The 17,040-nt window shown below is 42.0% G+C and overlaps 1 protein-coding gene across 2 annotated transcripts in view; it reads right to left on the bottom strand.

Moving 5' to 3' along the window:
• Nucleotides 1-17,040, bottom strand: part of MTSS2 (MTSS I-BAR domain containing 2) — a 78,120-nt gene that overhangs the window by 29,991 nt on the left and 31,089 nt on the right. For both annotated transcript variants that reach the window (XM_063437974.1, XM_063437975.1), the window contains exon 2: nucleotides 4,099-4,160. In XM_063437974.1, coding sequence (XP_063294044.1) covers nucleotides 4,099-4,160 — 62 coding nt within the window. The remainder of the gene's footprint in view (nucleotides 1-4,098; nucleotides 4,161-17,040) is intronic.

Here is a 17,040-nt window from a genome sequence, read left to right as displayed (position 1 = left end):
GCAGCTTTTGCAAGTTAATTTTAGATATATCCCCAATGAAAAAAAATATAATTAAATGCATGCAAGTTTTCATTGATGGTATATCTACTAAATATCCAAAATTAAATAAATTCCAATGCAGTCAAAGGATATAAGACAAAGTAAAGACTACTTTGTATGTGGGCCATAGTACTTGGGCAGTAGGCTAGCTAGCAGGCTCCTCCAGGAATTTGTGACAAATGTCCAGGGTAAGACTACTTTGCCTTATGGGGAATCTCTGCCTTGACAAACTGTGGAGCTACTGCCAACAAGTGTAGTCACTTACACCAGCCATCGCTAGCAGTGACCATTTATTTAATGCTGACTTCTAAATCTGGCCTTGATTTAATATTTTTGGATACGTTTTTCAAAGGATCACAATCTGATAGAAAATATACTTTTCAAATAAATTATCTACAGAAGTCACCATTAAAGACTATGGGAAATTTTAAAGATAAATAATTAGCTTATCAGCTTATCCAAAAATATTAAATCGAGAACTGTGTTTTTTTCCTATTATCCATTTGAAGAGAAAACGGGCCTGTTCTCGACCCTTGCAGAGATTACTTTCAGATGTACATCCGACTGTTTGCTTGGGATCAACAGTGTTACTTAGGGCAGGGCTTGACATATTTCTATAGAATCTAGGAAGAAAACGAGTAAATTGATCTTGATAAGGACAGGTTAGTCAAAACGTTGATCCTTTGTTTTGGTTAATACATCGTTTGAAAAACCCAGCGAGTGCTCTCATTTCTTATTTATTGTGTATTCTGCACTGAACAGCACCGTAGTTTGTTTTGTATATTTTTCTACGATTGGGCAGAGTGCGAGACTTGATTTATATTATCAAGAAATATATATATAAGTATGTATGTATGTATGCCTGGAAAGTATCCAGCCATGTAATATGAAAAATAGAGGCATTTATTGAAGAAGAGACCAGAAACATTGTACATAAGACAATGACGCCTCAGTTCTATTCAAAGTAGGCACCTTGGGACCTCACACAGTTCTCCCAGCGTCTCTTCCACTGTTCAAAACACTCTGCAAAGTCTTTGTTGGAATCGCCATTACCTGAATCTCATTGACGGCCTAAAATCTCTTCCCTTTCAAAGGTGATTTTAGTTTTGAGAAAAGCCAGAAGACGCAGGGCGCCAAATCTTTCAACGTATTCTGGACCATCTTTGAAGCTTTTATGTCACACATTCATTTGCGCTGTACTTTTTGCGTCCCAGAGAGCCTTTTGAATAATTTGACTAATTTCCCAGGAGGTATGTTCAAGCTTAAAGGGCACTGTTGGAACTCAGACCACTTCAGCTCATTGAAGTGGTCTGGGTACAGTGTCCCTTTTGAACCTGCAATGCTGCAATGTTAAACATTAAACAATGTTAAGTTCCACAGAAACTGCAATGTTTACATTGCAGCTCTAAGACTGTCTTTAGTGGCTGTCTACCAGACAGCCACTAGATGGCTTCCTGAATTGAAACAGACCTTTGTTCCGGTATCTGATGCTAGACATCCTCACACTCTGCATGAGGACACCCAGCGTCAGATTTTCCCCCATAGCAAATCATTGATTCAATGCTTTCCTATAGGGAGGTCTAATGTGCCCCTGGCATGTACCGCACATGTGCATTAGCGCCTGCTCGTTGTGGGACATCAGAGAGAGCATCAACCCAGAGCAGAGGGACATCGACGCTGGGATAAGGTAGGTAAATAAAGGGTTTTTAAAGGGTCGTAGGCTATCCAAGGAGAAACGTGTTAAGTGTATTGTTTATAACTTTTTATCACTATTTTATTATATATTGTATTTCCTTTATTATATATTTTTTAACATTAAAGTACTATTTTAATTGGACCTAACTTTGCTGCTGTCGGATTGTTTGGAGCTATATCCCTGGTGGGGATCATACCACCCAAGCGCTTTGGATTGAGCAAACCGGAACTTGCTCATTAGCATATGAGTAGGCTTAAATTATTTATTTCTGCTTACACTCCTTTTTTACGGTGTACACTATTGTGGTTCTGTTTGTTTTTCTCCACATATACACGGAGGGAAGAATTTGCATTTACACCTGTATCCTTGAGTGGGGATCATACCACTTCAAGCGCTATCAGATGAGCCAGGTTTCACGGCACATTTTATAGTTTTTACCTACCCTTGCTTCATAGCTCTACATACTTCACCATATACGATTTTTTTATGAGGATACCTCCTACCACACCTATAACTCGAAGAATTACCTCTGCACTTGATCCATAGGCGGGGATTATTCCGCCCAGGCGCATACACTGGAGCTGTATTGAAGCTCCAGGAAAGTGTGAGTGCACATCTTTTATTTTACTTATCACCACTACAGTTTTAAATACTACACTATTATTCCTTCTCTGGTTCTCTTCACATATACCTTGTCAAGGATTACTAAAGCGCTGCACCTACCCCCTTGTTTTTATCCAATCTAGTGATAACTCCACTGGCCACTCCTCAGATGGCTACTAGAAGTGCTTTCTGGGGCACAATGTGCAGCACTGACATTCAGTTTCTCCACACTCTGCATAGAGACACAGAACGTCCCTCATAGAAATGCACTGATTCAATGAACATCTGTGAGGAGATGCGCATTAGCCCGGGCTGTGTTTGCTCTGCCCCCTTGACAGTCTCAGCCAATCCAATACTTTCCTAAAAGGTGGTTTTAAAGGGACACTCCAGGCACCCAGACCACTTCTGCCCATTGGAGTGGTCTGGGTGCCAAGTCCCACTACCCTTAACCCTGCAACTGTAACTATTGCAGTTTTTATAAACTGCAATAATTACCTTGCAGGGTTAACTCCTCCCCTAGTGGCTGTGTACTAGACAGCCACTAGAGGGCACTTCCTGGTTCATAGCACAGGTTTTCTGTGCTATAGCGCCACTGGATGTCCTCATGCTATGTGAGGACCTCCAGTGTCGCTAAAATCTCCATAGGAAAGCATTGAAAGCTGATTGTTTTCCTGGCACTGGAGTGTCACTTTAAACATGAAATACATGTTTGTGTTCCTGACCCTTTAGTGTTCCTTTAAGGGATCTGGGAGACTGCACCCAGACCCCTTCAATGAGCTGAAGAGGTCTGAGTGCCTATAGTGTCCCTTTAACCCCTTAAGGACCAAACTTCTGGAATAAAAGGGAATCATGACGTGTCAGACATGTCATGTGTCCCTAAGGGGTTAAGCTAATCAGTGTTATGAGCTTCTTTGTGACTGGACCTGGTTAATAGTGTGGGCTGTAGCTACTGCTCCTGTAGTCCTTGTGTTATAATGCCTCTGCAATGGAAACAAAAAGCTGAGCATGGCATGACTTTTCATGGTTGCCATGGAAACCTGGGTCCCGGCCTTTGTTGAGCCTGAATTTGGGTATAATGCTGTTATTAAAGGAATACTATAGTCACTTAAACAACTTTAGCTTAACAAAGCAATTTTAGTGTATAGATCATGCCTCTCAGGTTTCACTGCTCAATTCGCTGCCATTTAAGAGTTACATCACCTTGTTTCTGTTTATGCAGCCCATGCCACACCGCCCCTGGCTCTGATTGACACAGCCTGCATGAAAAAAATGATTTCACTTTCAATCAGATGTAATTTACCTTAAACTATTTTATCTCTTGCTCTGTAAATTGAACTTGAATCACATACAGGAGGCTCTTCCAGGGTCTAGCAAGTTATTAATATAGCAGGGGATAAGAAAATCTTAATTAAACAGAACTTGCAATAAAGGAAGGATAAACATTACATGACTCTTTACAGGAAGTGTTTAGGAAGGCTGTGCAAGTCACATGCAGGGAGGTGTGACTAAGGTTAATAAACAAAGTGATTTAACTCCTAAATGGCAGATAATGAAGCATTGAGACTGCAGAGGCATGATCTATACACCAAAACTGTTTCATAAAGCTAAAGTTGTTTTGGTGACTATAGTGTCCCTTTAAATTTCATATGGAAAATTATTTTTGCTGAGTCCCTGTTTGCTTTGTCAGTGTAAGCCTTCTTCTGTCATTGTCCGATGATTAGCTCTGAATATCCAGATTTTCTGCACAGAGTCTGACTCACCTGAGCTGGGAGTGTAGTTTAGTAGCTTTAGAGTTAAAATCCTCCCAGATGGGATAGGAGCTCTGTAAGTGAGAAATTAGGGCAGAATTAGACATAAATCTACATATCAAAGTGTAAGCATCAACACAGTCTGGGAATTGGACTCAGATAAAAGCGTTTGCCAGATCTATACTCAATTCCTCTGTGACTCTATTTCTCAAATTAACCTAAATCTTATTATTTTTTATTATTCTATTAAATGCATGATGTGTGTGCATCTTGAAAGTTTTAGTAAAAGTGTGTCAGGGCAGTGGAGTATGTCTCAGGAGTGACTCTTCCAGCTTATTGTGCGGCTGGCATACCGACACACAAAGCTTCTAGTCCGCTATTCCCGTACTCTTCATGAACTGTCACTAGAAAGACCTGCTCTCATGTATCCGTTACGTGAGCTTTCTTACTCTGTACACACAGCGGGATTGATTCACCTACAACCTGTTTGGGTTAGAAAACCTATCTTTGGGAGAAAGGTGGCTGAGTGTTAACCTTGTGGTGTATCCTGAGGCTGGAAGATTTAAACTAGATTATACTGAATAAAAAAAAAACTTGTGAAATGTATACAAAACTGCTGATTTTAAAATCATCTTGGCACTGTTGTTTAGTGAAAAAAACCATTAACCTCAAGGTGCAAATAATACTTCTTATCATTGTAATCATTTGTCGAGTGCTGGGGATGTTCAGAAATCAAGGATGTGCAACTTACACTGTAGGCAAACTGCGTGATCATTATTTTACAGAGAGGACATCACTTAACCCTAATACCCCAGGATGGCTGTTTCCGCAGTCCCTTCTCCTGGGCATATGGTTGATCCTGTTATCATAAGCCATTTGCACTTCGTTCTTATCCTACAGATAGGCGGATACTGGATAAATGAACCAAACACAGAATTATGCGCTTCATTTATTCCAAACCTTTAATGTCATTTGACACCTTCCTCCCTTACAGGCAGTTTTTTTCTGAGGAAGGGCACTAGGATTGGTGGGTTCTTATAAATCCTGTGTGTTTCCAGCTGTCTGGTTGGTTGTTGATGTATCTGACGAGTCTGGCCTGTCTTGAATAGGAGAGAGCTACTCCTTCACTATCACAAGCTACACAGGGTCTGTTAGAAAGACATCTGTCGTTCTGGTACATGTTTTCATATATACCCCATTAATGAGATTTGACCTGTGCCTGTGTATGTAATTATATATTTAATATACACACTGAAATTCAATAGAACGGTTGTTATACTGACTAGTATTAAGTGTTTAATGTCGGTTCACTATAATACAGCTTTAACTCGGCCATCTGCCATTGTCCCATTCATGGTTAATCGTCTGTATCAAGATTATTGCATTGTTTGGCAATATATTGCGGTCGCAGCTGGTATTGTAGGCTAAAATGGAAGACTGGCAGTTCATATCAGCTCCCCTTAAACAAAATACACTCCCACCCAAATAGCTGAATTCAAGCAATGTGTGTTAGTTTGGTTGGATGTGAAAGCCATACTGACAGAGATGCTCCTACTAGATTTTCAGATTGCCAGGCGCTAAATCTGGCTACAGCATATTGTGTATCTTCATTCCAATGTTTGTGTTGGTAAATACGGTATGCCCAATATATTAAATTAGCACATTAAGTGTCACACATACAACACAGACCAAATCTGGGTGCAACGTCCGCGTCTAATCTTTTTGTTGATAAATATGCCTCATATATTAAATAAGTACATTGAACGTAGGGTGCACAAGTTTTAAATGTCACCATGAATGTAATTTTGCGAAACTTTGTGTTAATCACTGTGGCTTGTAATAGGTGTATAGCATAACATGCGTGATAATACCCTTGGCGCACCATTGGGCCATTTTTCACAATGTTGAAATATAGCGCTGTGGTATGTGAGTTAGCTTTACACAGTGAATTCAGCACATGTAACACATAGCACTATAAATGTTGGACTATAATTTTAGGATCATTTCATTATTCAAAGTAAAAAAAAATCACGTGTTAGATGTTTATTTTACTTACCGTATATACTCGAGTATAAGCCGACCCGAATATAAGCCGAGGCCCCTAATTTTACCCCAAAAAACTGGGAAAACTTATTGACTCGAGTATAAGACTAGGGTGGGAAATGCAGCAGCTACTGGTAAATTTCTAAATAAAATTAGATCCTAAAAAAAATATATCAATTGAATATTTATTTACAGTGTGTGTATATAATGAATGCAGTGTGTGTGTATTAATACAGTGTGGGTGTGTGTATGAGTGTGCAGTGTGGGTATATGAATGCAGTGTGTATGAGTGTGCAGTGTAGTGTGTGTGTATGAGTGCAGTGTGTGTGTATGAGTGCAGTGTGTGTATGAGTGCAGTGTGTGTTTGAATGCAGTGTGTTTATGAATGCAGTGTGTTTATGAATGCAGTGTGTTTATGAATGCAGTGTGTTTATGAATGCAGTGTGTGTGAGTGCAGTGTGTGGATGAGTGCAGTGTGTGTGTGTATGAGTGCAGTGTGTGTGTGTATGAATGCAGTGTGTGTGTATGAATGCAGTGTGTGTATCAGTGCAGTGTGTGTATCAGTGCAGTGTGTGTATGAATGCAGTGTGTGTATGAGTGCAGTGTGTGTTTGTATGAGTGCAGTGTGTGTTTGTATGAGTGCAGTGTGTGTGTATGAGTGCAGTGTGTGTGTATGAATGCAGTGTGTATGAGTGCAGTGTGTGTATGAATGGAGTGTGTGTATGAATGGAGTGTGTGTATGAATGCAGTGTGTGTATGAATGCAGTGTGTGTATGAATGCAGTGTGTGTGTGTGTATGAATGCAGTGTGTGTGTGTGTATGAATGCAGTGTGTGTGTGTATGAGTGCAGTGTGTGTGTGTATGAGTGCAGTGTGTGTATGAGTGCAGTGTGTGTATGAGTGCAGTGTGTGTTTGTATGAGTGCAGTGTGTGTTTGTATGAGTGCAGTGTGTGTGAATGCAATGTGTGTGTATGAATGCAGTGTGTGTGTGTATGAATGCAGTGTGTGTGTGTGTATGAATGCAGTGTGTGTGTGTGTGTATGAGTGCAGTGTGTGTGTGTATGAGTGCAGTGTGTGTATGAGTGCAGTGTGTGTTTGTATGAGTGCAGTGTGTGTTTGTATGAGTGCAGTGTGTGTGTTTGTATGAGTGCAGTGTGTGTGTTTGTATGAATGCAGTGTGTGTGTTTGTATGAATGCAGTGTGTGTGTTTGTATGAATGCAATGTGTGTGTATGAGTGCAGTGTGTGTGTATGAATGGAGTGTGTGTATGAATGCAGTGTGTGTATGAATGCAGTGTGTGTATGAATGCAGTGTGTGCGTATGAGTGCAGCGTGTGCGCATGAGTGCAGTGTGTGCGCATGAGTGCAGTGTGTGCGTATGAGTGCAGTGTGTGTGTATGAATGCAGTGTGTGATGCAGTGTGTGTGTGATGCAGTGTGTGTTTGTGTTGCAGAGCCTTGGCAGTTCAGTGGGGAGGAAGGGGGCTGGCAGAGAGCGCTTACCTCTCCTGCAGCTCCTGTCAGCTCCCTTCTCCTCCGCGCTGGTCCATGCAGCTCCTCTGTCAGCTCACACTGTAAGCCTCGCGAGAGCCGCACTATGACCCCGCGGCTCTCGCGAGACTTACACTGGGAGCTGACCAAGGTGCTTAACGGACCGGCGCGGAGGAGAAGGGAGCTGACAGGAGCTGCAGGAGAGGTAAGTAACCGCTCTGCAGCCCTCAGTCTGTATTATGGCAATGTAAATTGCCATAATACAGACACTGACTCGAGTTTAAGCCGAGTTGGGGTTTTTCAGCACAAAAAATGTGCTGAAAAACTCGGCTTATACTCGAGTATATACGGTATTCTATATATTACATTATTGTACGTATTCTATGGTTTGTTTTTTGCCCTTTCTTTTCAATTTTGTACTGGAGGCAAAATCTCTAATCCTCAAGTCTTAAAGGGATTCCTCTTATAAAATTCTTAGCCTCTGTATTTAATTCAGTTCCAAAATGGCCTTGCAAGCAGGTGTCTAAAATTGTCTTGTATATTTACAGTGAGGTCTTGCCATGTATTTCTAAGGAGACAAAATTAAACATTCCTAAATATATATATATATATATTATTATTATTATTATTATTATTTTATTATTTATATAGCGCCAACAAATTCCGTAGCGCTGTACAATGGGAAGGTGTATGCAAATCAGCTCAACAAAATGTTGTTCTTTGTTAATTTGCATACACCTACACAGAATGCCTTGCAGTAGTAAGAGCACTGTTAAAGTGAGATTTCTGTGGTAAAAGCAAGTCTTATGGCTGGCCTCGTGTGTATTTGAGTTTAACATTGCATTAACTATGCACTTATTTCAGGTAGAAGGGGTTTTCATCCACATTTTTTTCCCACCACAACTTATTTGGTGTGTGTGTGTGTATATATATATAATATGTATGTATGTTAGAACATAAGTACATTCAGGGTAGGGGGTTGATATGCTTCACTTTTGTCCAAGTCGAGAACTTTCGCTTAACCACTCTTTATGCTCCATTTTTAAGCCAGTTTTCAAAATGGATTTCTCTAAAACGTCTTTGCAATTTACCTTATTTTTTTTACATCAAACAATATCAAGTGTTAATCTCTAAGCCTTTTATGGATCAGATTGGTGATCTCAAACAGAGGTTATAGATTAATGTACTGTTATTATGAGGGTTTGCATTTTGCTGTGCTCATGTACATGACCTTTATCTTCCTAATCTGCTGGAAATCGCTCCTGTGGCAGAACGGCTTTAAACACTAGATGAAAAACACACAATATATCAGCTTGATAACATGTATTCAGAGTCTCTGCTTTATTGTCTAGTGAATTTGACTAATGATTGGATAATCTTTAGAATTACAATGCATTTATATTATACCATCTAGGACAGGGGTAGGCAACCTTTTAGTAGTACGGTGCCAAAACAAGATTTTGAAGTCCCTTGGTGTAAATTGAGGTGTGTATTCTGCTGCAGTTGCTTTGTAGCATTGTATTTGTGTGTATGTTGGCTTATATTGTACAGTATACATTTGAGTAGTCTTTGGTGTTGTGCATAATACCTATGAATGTGGGCTGTGTATGGATGATTTGTCACATTGTGTGTGTGAGGCTGCTTGTTGGGTTATGTGCATGTATGTGGATTGTGAGTGGTGGTGTGTTTGTGGGCTGTTTATTTGTATGAAGTGGGTGTTTTTTTCTGAAGATCTGTGTATATCTAGCCGTGTGGGTAACTTTCAGTGGGGACCGGGCTTGCCAAGTACAGGTCAAAGGCAGGAGCTGCAATAGCTACTGCTGGCTAATTCACTTTAGTGTGGATTCCCGATCACAAGTGCTGGAATTATTTGATCTGAGATAACTTCCTGTAAGTGCTGCAATGTGTAAACTGAGGATTTTCCACCGCTCGGTTTGCACTAGGAGATGGCTGAAGTCCCATTTGAACTCCTGATGGTCCAGAGGCTGTTTGGCTCTGGCAGCCTTGAATACCATGCAAAGGCAACTGGAGGGTCATGGGTTGCTGATCCCTGATCTAGGAGAATCGATCACCTAATTTTACTGATCCCTAAACGAGGAGAATCGATCACCTCATTTTACGGATCCCTGATCGAGGAGAATCGATCACATAGTTACATAGTTACATAGCTGAAAAGAGACTTGCGTCCATCAAGTTCAGCCTTCCTCACATGTTTTTTGCTGTTGATCCAAAAGAAGGCAAAAAAAAAAACCAGTTTGAAGCACTTCCAATTTTGCAACAAGCTAGGAAAAAAATTCCTTCTTGACCCCAGAATGGCAGTCAGATTTATCCTTGGATCAAGCAGTTATTACCCTACATTGAAAGATTATATCCTTGAATATTCTGTTTTTGCAAGTATGCATCTAGTAGCTGTTTGAACATCTGTATGGACTCTGATAAAACCACTTCTTCAGGCAGAGAATTCCACATCCTGATTGTTCTTACAGTAAAAAAACCTTTCCTTTGCCTTAGACAAAATCTTCTTTCTTCTAATCTAAACGCATGACCTCGTGTCCTATGTAAAGTCCGGTTTGTGAATAGATTTCCACACAATGGTTTGTATTGGCCTCGAATATATTTGTATAATGTTATCATATCCCCTCTCAGGCGACGTTTTTCTAAACTAAATAGGTTTAAATTTGTTAACCTTTAAACCTGTTTGTTCACCTCATTTTACTAATCCCCGATCGAGGAGAATCGATCACCTCATTTTACTGATCCCCGATCGAGAAGAATCGATCGCCTCATTTTACTGATCCCCGATCGAGGAGAATCGATCGCCTCATTTTACTGATCCCCAATCGAGGAGAATCGATCGGCTCATTTAACTGATCCCCGATCGAGGAGAATCGATCACCTCATTTTACTGATCCCCGATTGAGGAGAATCGATAGCCTCATTTTATTGATCCCCGATCGAGGAGAATCGATAGCCTCATTTTACTGATCCTCGATCGAGGAGAATCGATCGCCTCATTTTACTGATCCCCGATTGAGGAGAATCGATCGCCTCATTTTACTGATCCACGATTGAGGAGAATCGATCGCCTCATTTTACTGATCCCCGATCGAAGAGAATCGATCAGCCTCATTTAACTGATCGTTAACATGATATAAAACTACACAATTTCTTACATACTGTTTCAGATACAAGCAACACATCTCAAATTACTGATCACAAACACAGAATAAAAGCTGCCCAATATCTATCCTGGTGTCTGCCGTTCTGCTTGATGACTGGATGTTTCAATGCGCATTTAAAGCAACAAACTGAGGACGTGAATCCCAGGAGCTATAGCGGTCAGTGGTAACGCTGCACAGTATCTATTCTGCTCTCAGTAACACAGTTCCCTCCTTCCAATTACTGTCCCTAAGTTAATAGTCCCCCACACCCCTGTTCAAAATTAAATATCTTAAATATTTTACTTTCCTTTTTTTCCAGTGCCTGAGGCCTCTTAGGCTGGCCAGGTCTTCTCCTACTACAGTGTCATTGTGATGGTGGGACATAAAGCACAAGTGCCCATTAAAGTGTCCTCATAGGAAAGCATTGAACTAATTGCTAAGTATGGGGACTGGGAACGTCGGACAGCAAAGTAAAAATCCACATGGGACCTGGAAGCGTCCTGTCTTGAAGTCCGTCACTAGAGGTGGAGTTAACCCTGCAATGTAATTACTGCAGCTTCTCAGATGGTTTACAGATAGGGGCACTGCACCTAAACCACTTTAATGAGATTAAAGTGTCCCTTTAAGGCCAGACTAGCTGAACTGAAAGCAAGGCTGAAATCGAGAATCTATCCACTTTGGATACTTTGACCTTACATTTGAAAATCACTTTGAATTCTCACTTTTTTGACTAACCTTGTTTGTGTGCATGACTGCATATGATAATCAGTAAAAGGGGAACTTTTACACATGGTCCATTTAGGAGATTTAGTTAAAATGCAAGGTTTGGATAAACCACATATTTCTGCTGTTTGTGTGGTGGGTAGTTACATCTGATATCAATGTGTCATCAGTTACACTTTATCTCACACAATTCCTCCTGAATATAATAGCGATACAGAGGAGTGTGGGATACTGTATGTCACGCTATTCTCTTTCAGCTGTTTAGGAAAGAGAGCGATTGCATTGACTGGGGCTTAATTTTAACTCTCAGCAAATACTGTCATAGCGTGTGTGTGTGTGTATGGTACGTATCATCTGGCGTGGCACAAGATTTGTCACACATTCTACACTTCCTAGAGGCTGGTTCATTCACGGAGTTAGTCTGTTAGAGATAATGCTCAGGCTGACCGCACATAAGATCTGTCTGACACCACCAGTCTCACTACCTTCCTGCTACAGAGCTGTTTGAGTTCAGACACTCCTCACTTAACGACCGGTTCCGTTCCTACGACCCGGTCGTAGAACAAATTAGTCGGTAAGTGAGGCTTTAAGGGATTCCCTGCTCTGCTGCGTTCTTCTATTTTCGGGGAAATGTCCCTGACCATAGACTAATGCAATAGAGCAGGGAATCACTCTAATCTATGTTCGGGTAAATTTTTCCGAACATAGTTTAAGGGATTCCCCGCTCTGGTGCGTTTGTCTATGTTCGGGAAAATATCCTCGAACATAGAAGGCAGCAGAGCAGGGAATCCCTCCAGTTCACACGACAGCTCGCATTTACCACCCCGCGAGAGAGCTGGTCGTAAGTTCGAGCCATCGTAAAACAGGTAGGTCGCAGAACGAGGACCACCTGTAAAGACAAAAAAACACAACCTACAATATAAAAAGAGACCACAAATGGTGCAAGTAAGAGTAAAAACAATAAATAAGATAACAAAGTTGTCCAGCCGCCCTACGCATTTCATCTGTGTCGACTTAGTCAGGGGCATCCAGCTTGTGTAGTACAGTTCCGCTTTATTTCAGCCTATAAAAATACCTCCTACTCCTCCCAGAGTGCCAATCCGGGGGAGTATGTGATGTAATCCACCTGGTCGGTCTTCAAATTCAAGCCTCGCTTCCATGTTATTCGTGTGTGTATCAAGCCTCTTTTTCAGAATGCTGATCACGTCATCCCGTTCCGGTCATGGGAAAAGTTGCGTTCCTATTTCCTGTATTCGGCCGTGGAAGGCATATGCGTTCCACTTCCGTTTTTAAGTCACATAGTCCTCAAAAGTCCATATAAGAGAAATAAAATATAATAAAATATGCATTATTCCATAAACAGTCCAACAATACTCATAAAAAATAATACATATAAAATACCATAGAAATCCATTAGATATAAACCAGAGACCTCAAGTTAAAAAATAAATATAGGGGGGCGTGGCCTGACAAGCGAAGGAGACAGTCGCATGGCCTCCGAGCTCCGGCTTTACCGACGACAAAACACAATCACTAAGGTGGATCCACACCCCACAAACAAACAGGGAGAACCCAACGGCCACCCAATGGGCAGAAAATCAAAAAAACTAAAACCCGACAGGCCCAGGCCAGGTATGGACATCGGAGACCTCTAGCGCCAGGCCTACAGCTGCAACGAGCCTAAGATGGCGTCCCTCCATGGCGGTTGCTCCGACTTCTCCGACGGAGCATCGGAGGAGGAGGAAAACGACCACACACCGCAGACAGTGCCGCCAGCGAGGCGCACAGCACCCGCATGCCCTGCACCCGACACAACCCCAGCAACGTTACCCGCAATCAAGGAGCTTATCACAAACCTCCAAATAAAAATCTCGGCGGATATGGCCTTGATTAGAGAGGACCTGCGGGGCCTAACAGGGCGCATAGGCGCGGTGGAAAACACCTCAAGGGAACACGAAAGGCAGATGACTGTGCTGAGACAGGAGGTGGACGAACTCAGACAAATGACCAAAGCACAGGAGGGCAAATTTGATACCCTGGAAGACAAACGGAGACAGAAAAACCTGAAAATCAGAGGGGTGGCGGAGAACATACCGACAGAAGAACTCCCCCACTTCACCAGGCGCCTCCTAACGGCCATCCTGACCCCTAAACGGGCGAAGACAGTGCTACTGGATGGGATATTCAGAATCCCGAAACCGGCTAAAGCACCACCCACAGCCCCGGGAGACCTGGTGCTTCAATTCCAATCTCACCAAGACAAAACAGCGCTGCTGGCCGCCATCAGGGGGCACACGCCCTACAACTTCAAGTGAGTGGCGCTCGGATTCTTTGCCGACCTCTCTGGGGGAACGCTCGCTTGGAGACGAACACTCCGACCACTCACCTCCCTCCTGTGCACGAAGAACACCAGCTACCGCTGGGGCCCGGCCCGAACACTGTTGATCCAACGAGAAGACACTACCATTACAGTACGCGACCAGCAAGACACAGCAAAATGCCTGCAGGCGCTGGGCCTCCCACCGGACTCATTAAGCCAGGCTTCACAGATTGCGGAAAGCCCGAACCGGCATGGATGGGACCCCGCAATTTCAGGCCGATAGCCGATAACTTGCCGATATTCTGTACATTTACCATTTTTAAAAAATAAACTAATTCTAAAGGTAAAGGCACAAAATATACATGCCACGTGTAGTGGATGAAGTGTGTTTAGACAGGGGAGCTGTGTGTGTAGTGGACGCAGTGTGTATTTGTGTAGTGTGTGTATATAGTGAATGCAGAGCGTGTTTGTGTAGTGTATATAGTGAATGCAGAGCGTGTTTGTGTAGTGTGTATATATAGTGAATGCAGAGTGTTTGTGTAGTGTGTATAGTGAATTCAGTGAGTATTTGTGTAGTGTGTGTGTGTGTGTGTAGTGTGTATGTATAGTGAATGCAGTGTGTGTTTGTGTAGTGTGTATGTATAGTGAATGCAGTGTGTTTGTGTAGTGTGTGTGTATAGTGAATGCAGTGTGTGTGTGTTTGTGTAGTGTGTGTGTATAGTGAATGCAGTGTGTGTGTGTGTTTGTGTAGTGTGTGTGTATAGTGAATGCAGTGTGTGTGTTTGTGTAGTGTGTGTGTGTTTGTGTAGTGTATGTATAGTGAATGCAGTGTGTGTGTTTGTGTAGTGTGTGTGTGTTTGTGTAGTGTATGTATAGTGAATGCAGTGTGTGTGTGTTTGTGTAGTGTATGTATAGTGAATGCAGTGTGTGTTTGTGTAGTGTGTGTATAGTGAATGCAGTGTGTGTGTGTGTAGTGTGTGTATAGTGTGTGTGTAGTGTGTATGTGTGTAGTGATGTAATTTGTGTAAAATGGGGGGGGTGCATTTCTTATTCAAATTTTTTTGTTTGTTTGTTTAGTCCCCCCTCCCTGCTTCTTACCAGGGAGGGGGGATATAGTATTCCCTGGTGGTCCGGTGGCTTGTTAAGTGCTGGGGGAGCCCTCAGGAAGCTGTTTCTTACCTTTCTTGCAGCTCCTTCAGCTCCCCTGTGTAAATCTTGTGGCCCCTAGTGCCGCGCGGAGCGTTGCCATGGTAACCCGTGGGACTCGCAAGATTTGCACTGGGGAGATGGAGGAGCTGCAAGAAAGGTAAGAAACAGCTTCCTGCGGCCCCCCCAGGACCGCCGGGCTTGTAATGAGCCTGGCGGTCCTAGGAGGTATTATCGGCAATATCTGTATCTATATTGGTAGATACCGAAAATACCAAATATCGGCCGATCCCTAGCTTGGAGATAATTAGATTAGAATTAGTACAGTTACTGATCCAATTATCTCCCAAGCAGGGAGGAGGGATTGTAAGTTTGTTATGGGAGTATCTGGCATTTAATTACTGTTCTAATTGGTCTGTGTGGGCACCACTTGCATGGGGATTGTCATAAAAGGCCAAGTGTGGCTCCCATTAAATTGAGATTCGTTTACCCCTTCATGAAGTCTTGGCTTGGATTCTGGGGATTGCTATAATCACAATTCTCCCCTGAGTATAATCACTAGCTCTTATAAGAGCGGTTTCTGCTACGCTCTCTGGACTAGGAAAGGTCTACCCACTGGAAGCTGGATCCTGGTCTTGGTTCCAGGGTGGGTGGAGGACCGCGAGACCCCAACCAAGCTGCGGCGGTTCGTGGGGTTTACGGTGTTCCAGTGCAGTGCTTATGGTACTTGCAAGTAGTAGGAAACAGCGATTGACAGAGGTACCCGGTCGGGGTGCCAGGCGGTCAGTCACATGTGGTGACAGCTTTTACAGGACCCACATGTATAAAAATCTCCATTAGTTAATTGTTTTTGGAGCTATTTCTAAAAGTATTTGGTGCTAGCATATTTTTAAAATTCCTACCTTTAATAAAAAAATTAAAATAAAAAAAATTGGGGGGGGGGGGGGGGGGGTGAGGGGAGTATATCCTTTAAAATCTCATCTTCCAATAAAAGAGGCCAATGTTCATGTAAAATCTTTTTAAAGGGACACTATACTCACCAGAACAACTACAGCTTAATGTATAATATACAGCTTAATGTACGGCATACAGCTTAATGTAGTTGTTCTGGTGAGTATAATGGCTCCCTTCAGGCATTTTCATGTAAACACTGCCTTTTCTGAGAAAATGCAGTGTTTACATTGCCCCTAGGGACACCTCCAAGTGCCCACTCCTTATATTTTTTAATATAAGAGCTTGGTCTAAAAGGCAATTATGGTCTGTACAATTCCTTCTAAGTCTAGTTAATTGGCTCCGTGGAACTCCATGGAGCCAAGTCGTGTGGTGACTACATTCAGTATTGATGTAACTAATGGCATCTGTAGGCTTAAAACTAAGTTTTAGTTTTTACATTCCCTTTCTCGACATAAATTGTGAGGTCTAAAAAATTAATTTCCTTAGGATTAAAAGTGGGAGTAAAAACCAATGATAACTGATTATCATTGATATTAGCCATAAAATCACTTAAAACCTCTTCTGTGCCATTCCAAATAATTAAAATATCAATATACCTTTTCTAGAGCACCAAGTTCGCGCCAAAAGGATTATTGAACCAAATGTTATTTGTCTCCCAATAATCCAAAAAGATGTTAGCATAACATGGCGTGAACTTGGTGCCCATTGTAGTTCCTTGTAGTTGGAGAAAAAAGTCACCATTAAAAAAAGAAGAAATTGTGAGTTAAAATAAATTGTTGATGCTCTCTAAAAGAAAATGACCAAAGTCCTTTGAAATTTCCATGTCTTCTTCTAAAACTGTTTTTACTGCCAGGAGGCCCAAGTCGTGTTCAGTAATGGAGTAGAGTGATGTGACATCTACTGTTGCCCAAATATAACTTTCCCTTCACTCAACACAGACCAACTCTTGGAATAAACTTTTTGTATACCTGAGATACGAGCGGGCCTTCTGTGCATACTTTTGGATGTGAAAGTCAATAAATTCGGACAACCTTGATGTCAAAGAGTCCACACCACTAATAATAGGCCTACCTGGCGGATGGGTAGGAGACTTATGGACTTTGGGTAAAAAATATAAA

The sequence above is a fragment of the Pelobates fuscus genome, chromosome 12 (assembly GCF_036172605.1).
Source record: "Pelobates fuscus isolate aPelFus1 chromosome 12, aPelFus1.pri, whole genome shotgun sequence".
Classification (NCBI taxonomy): Eukaryota; Metazoa; Chordata; class Amphibia; order Anura; family Pelobatidae; genus Pelobates; species Pelobates fuscus.
This window is presented reverse-complemented; position numbering and strand designations above follow the sequence as displayed.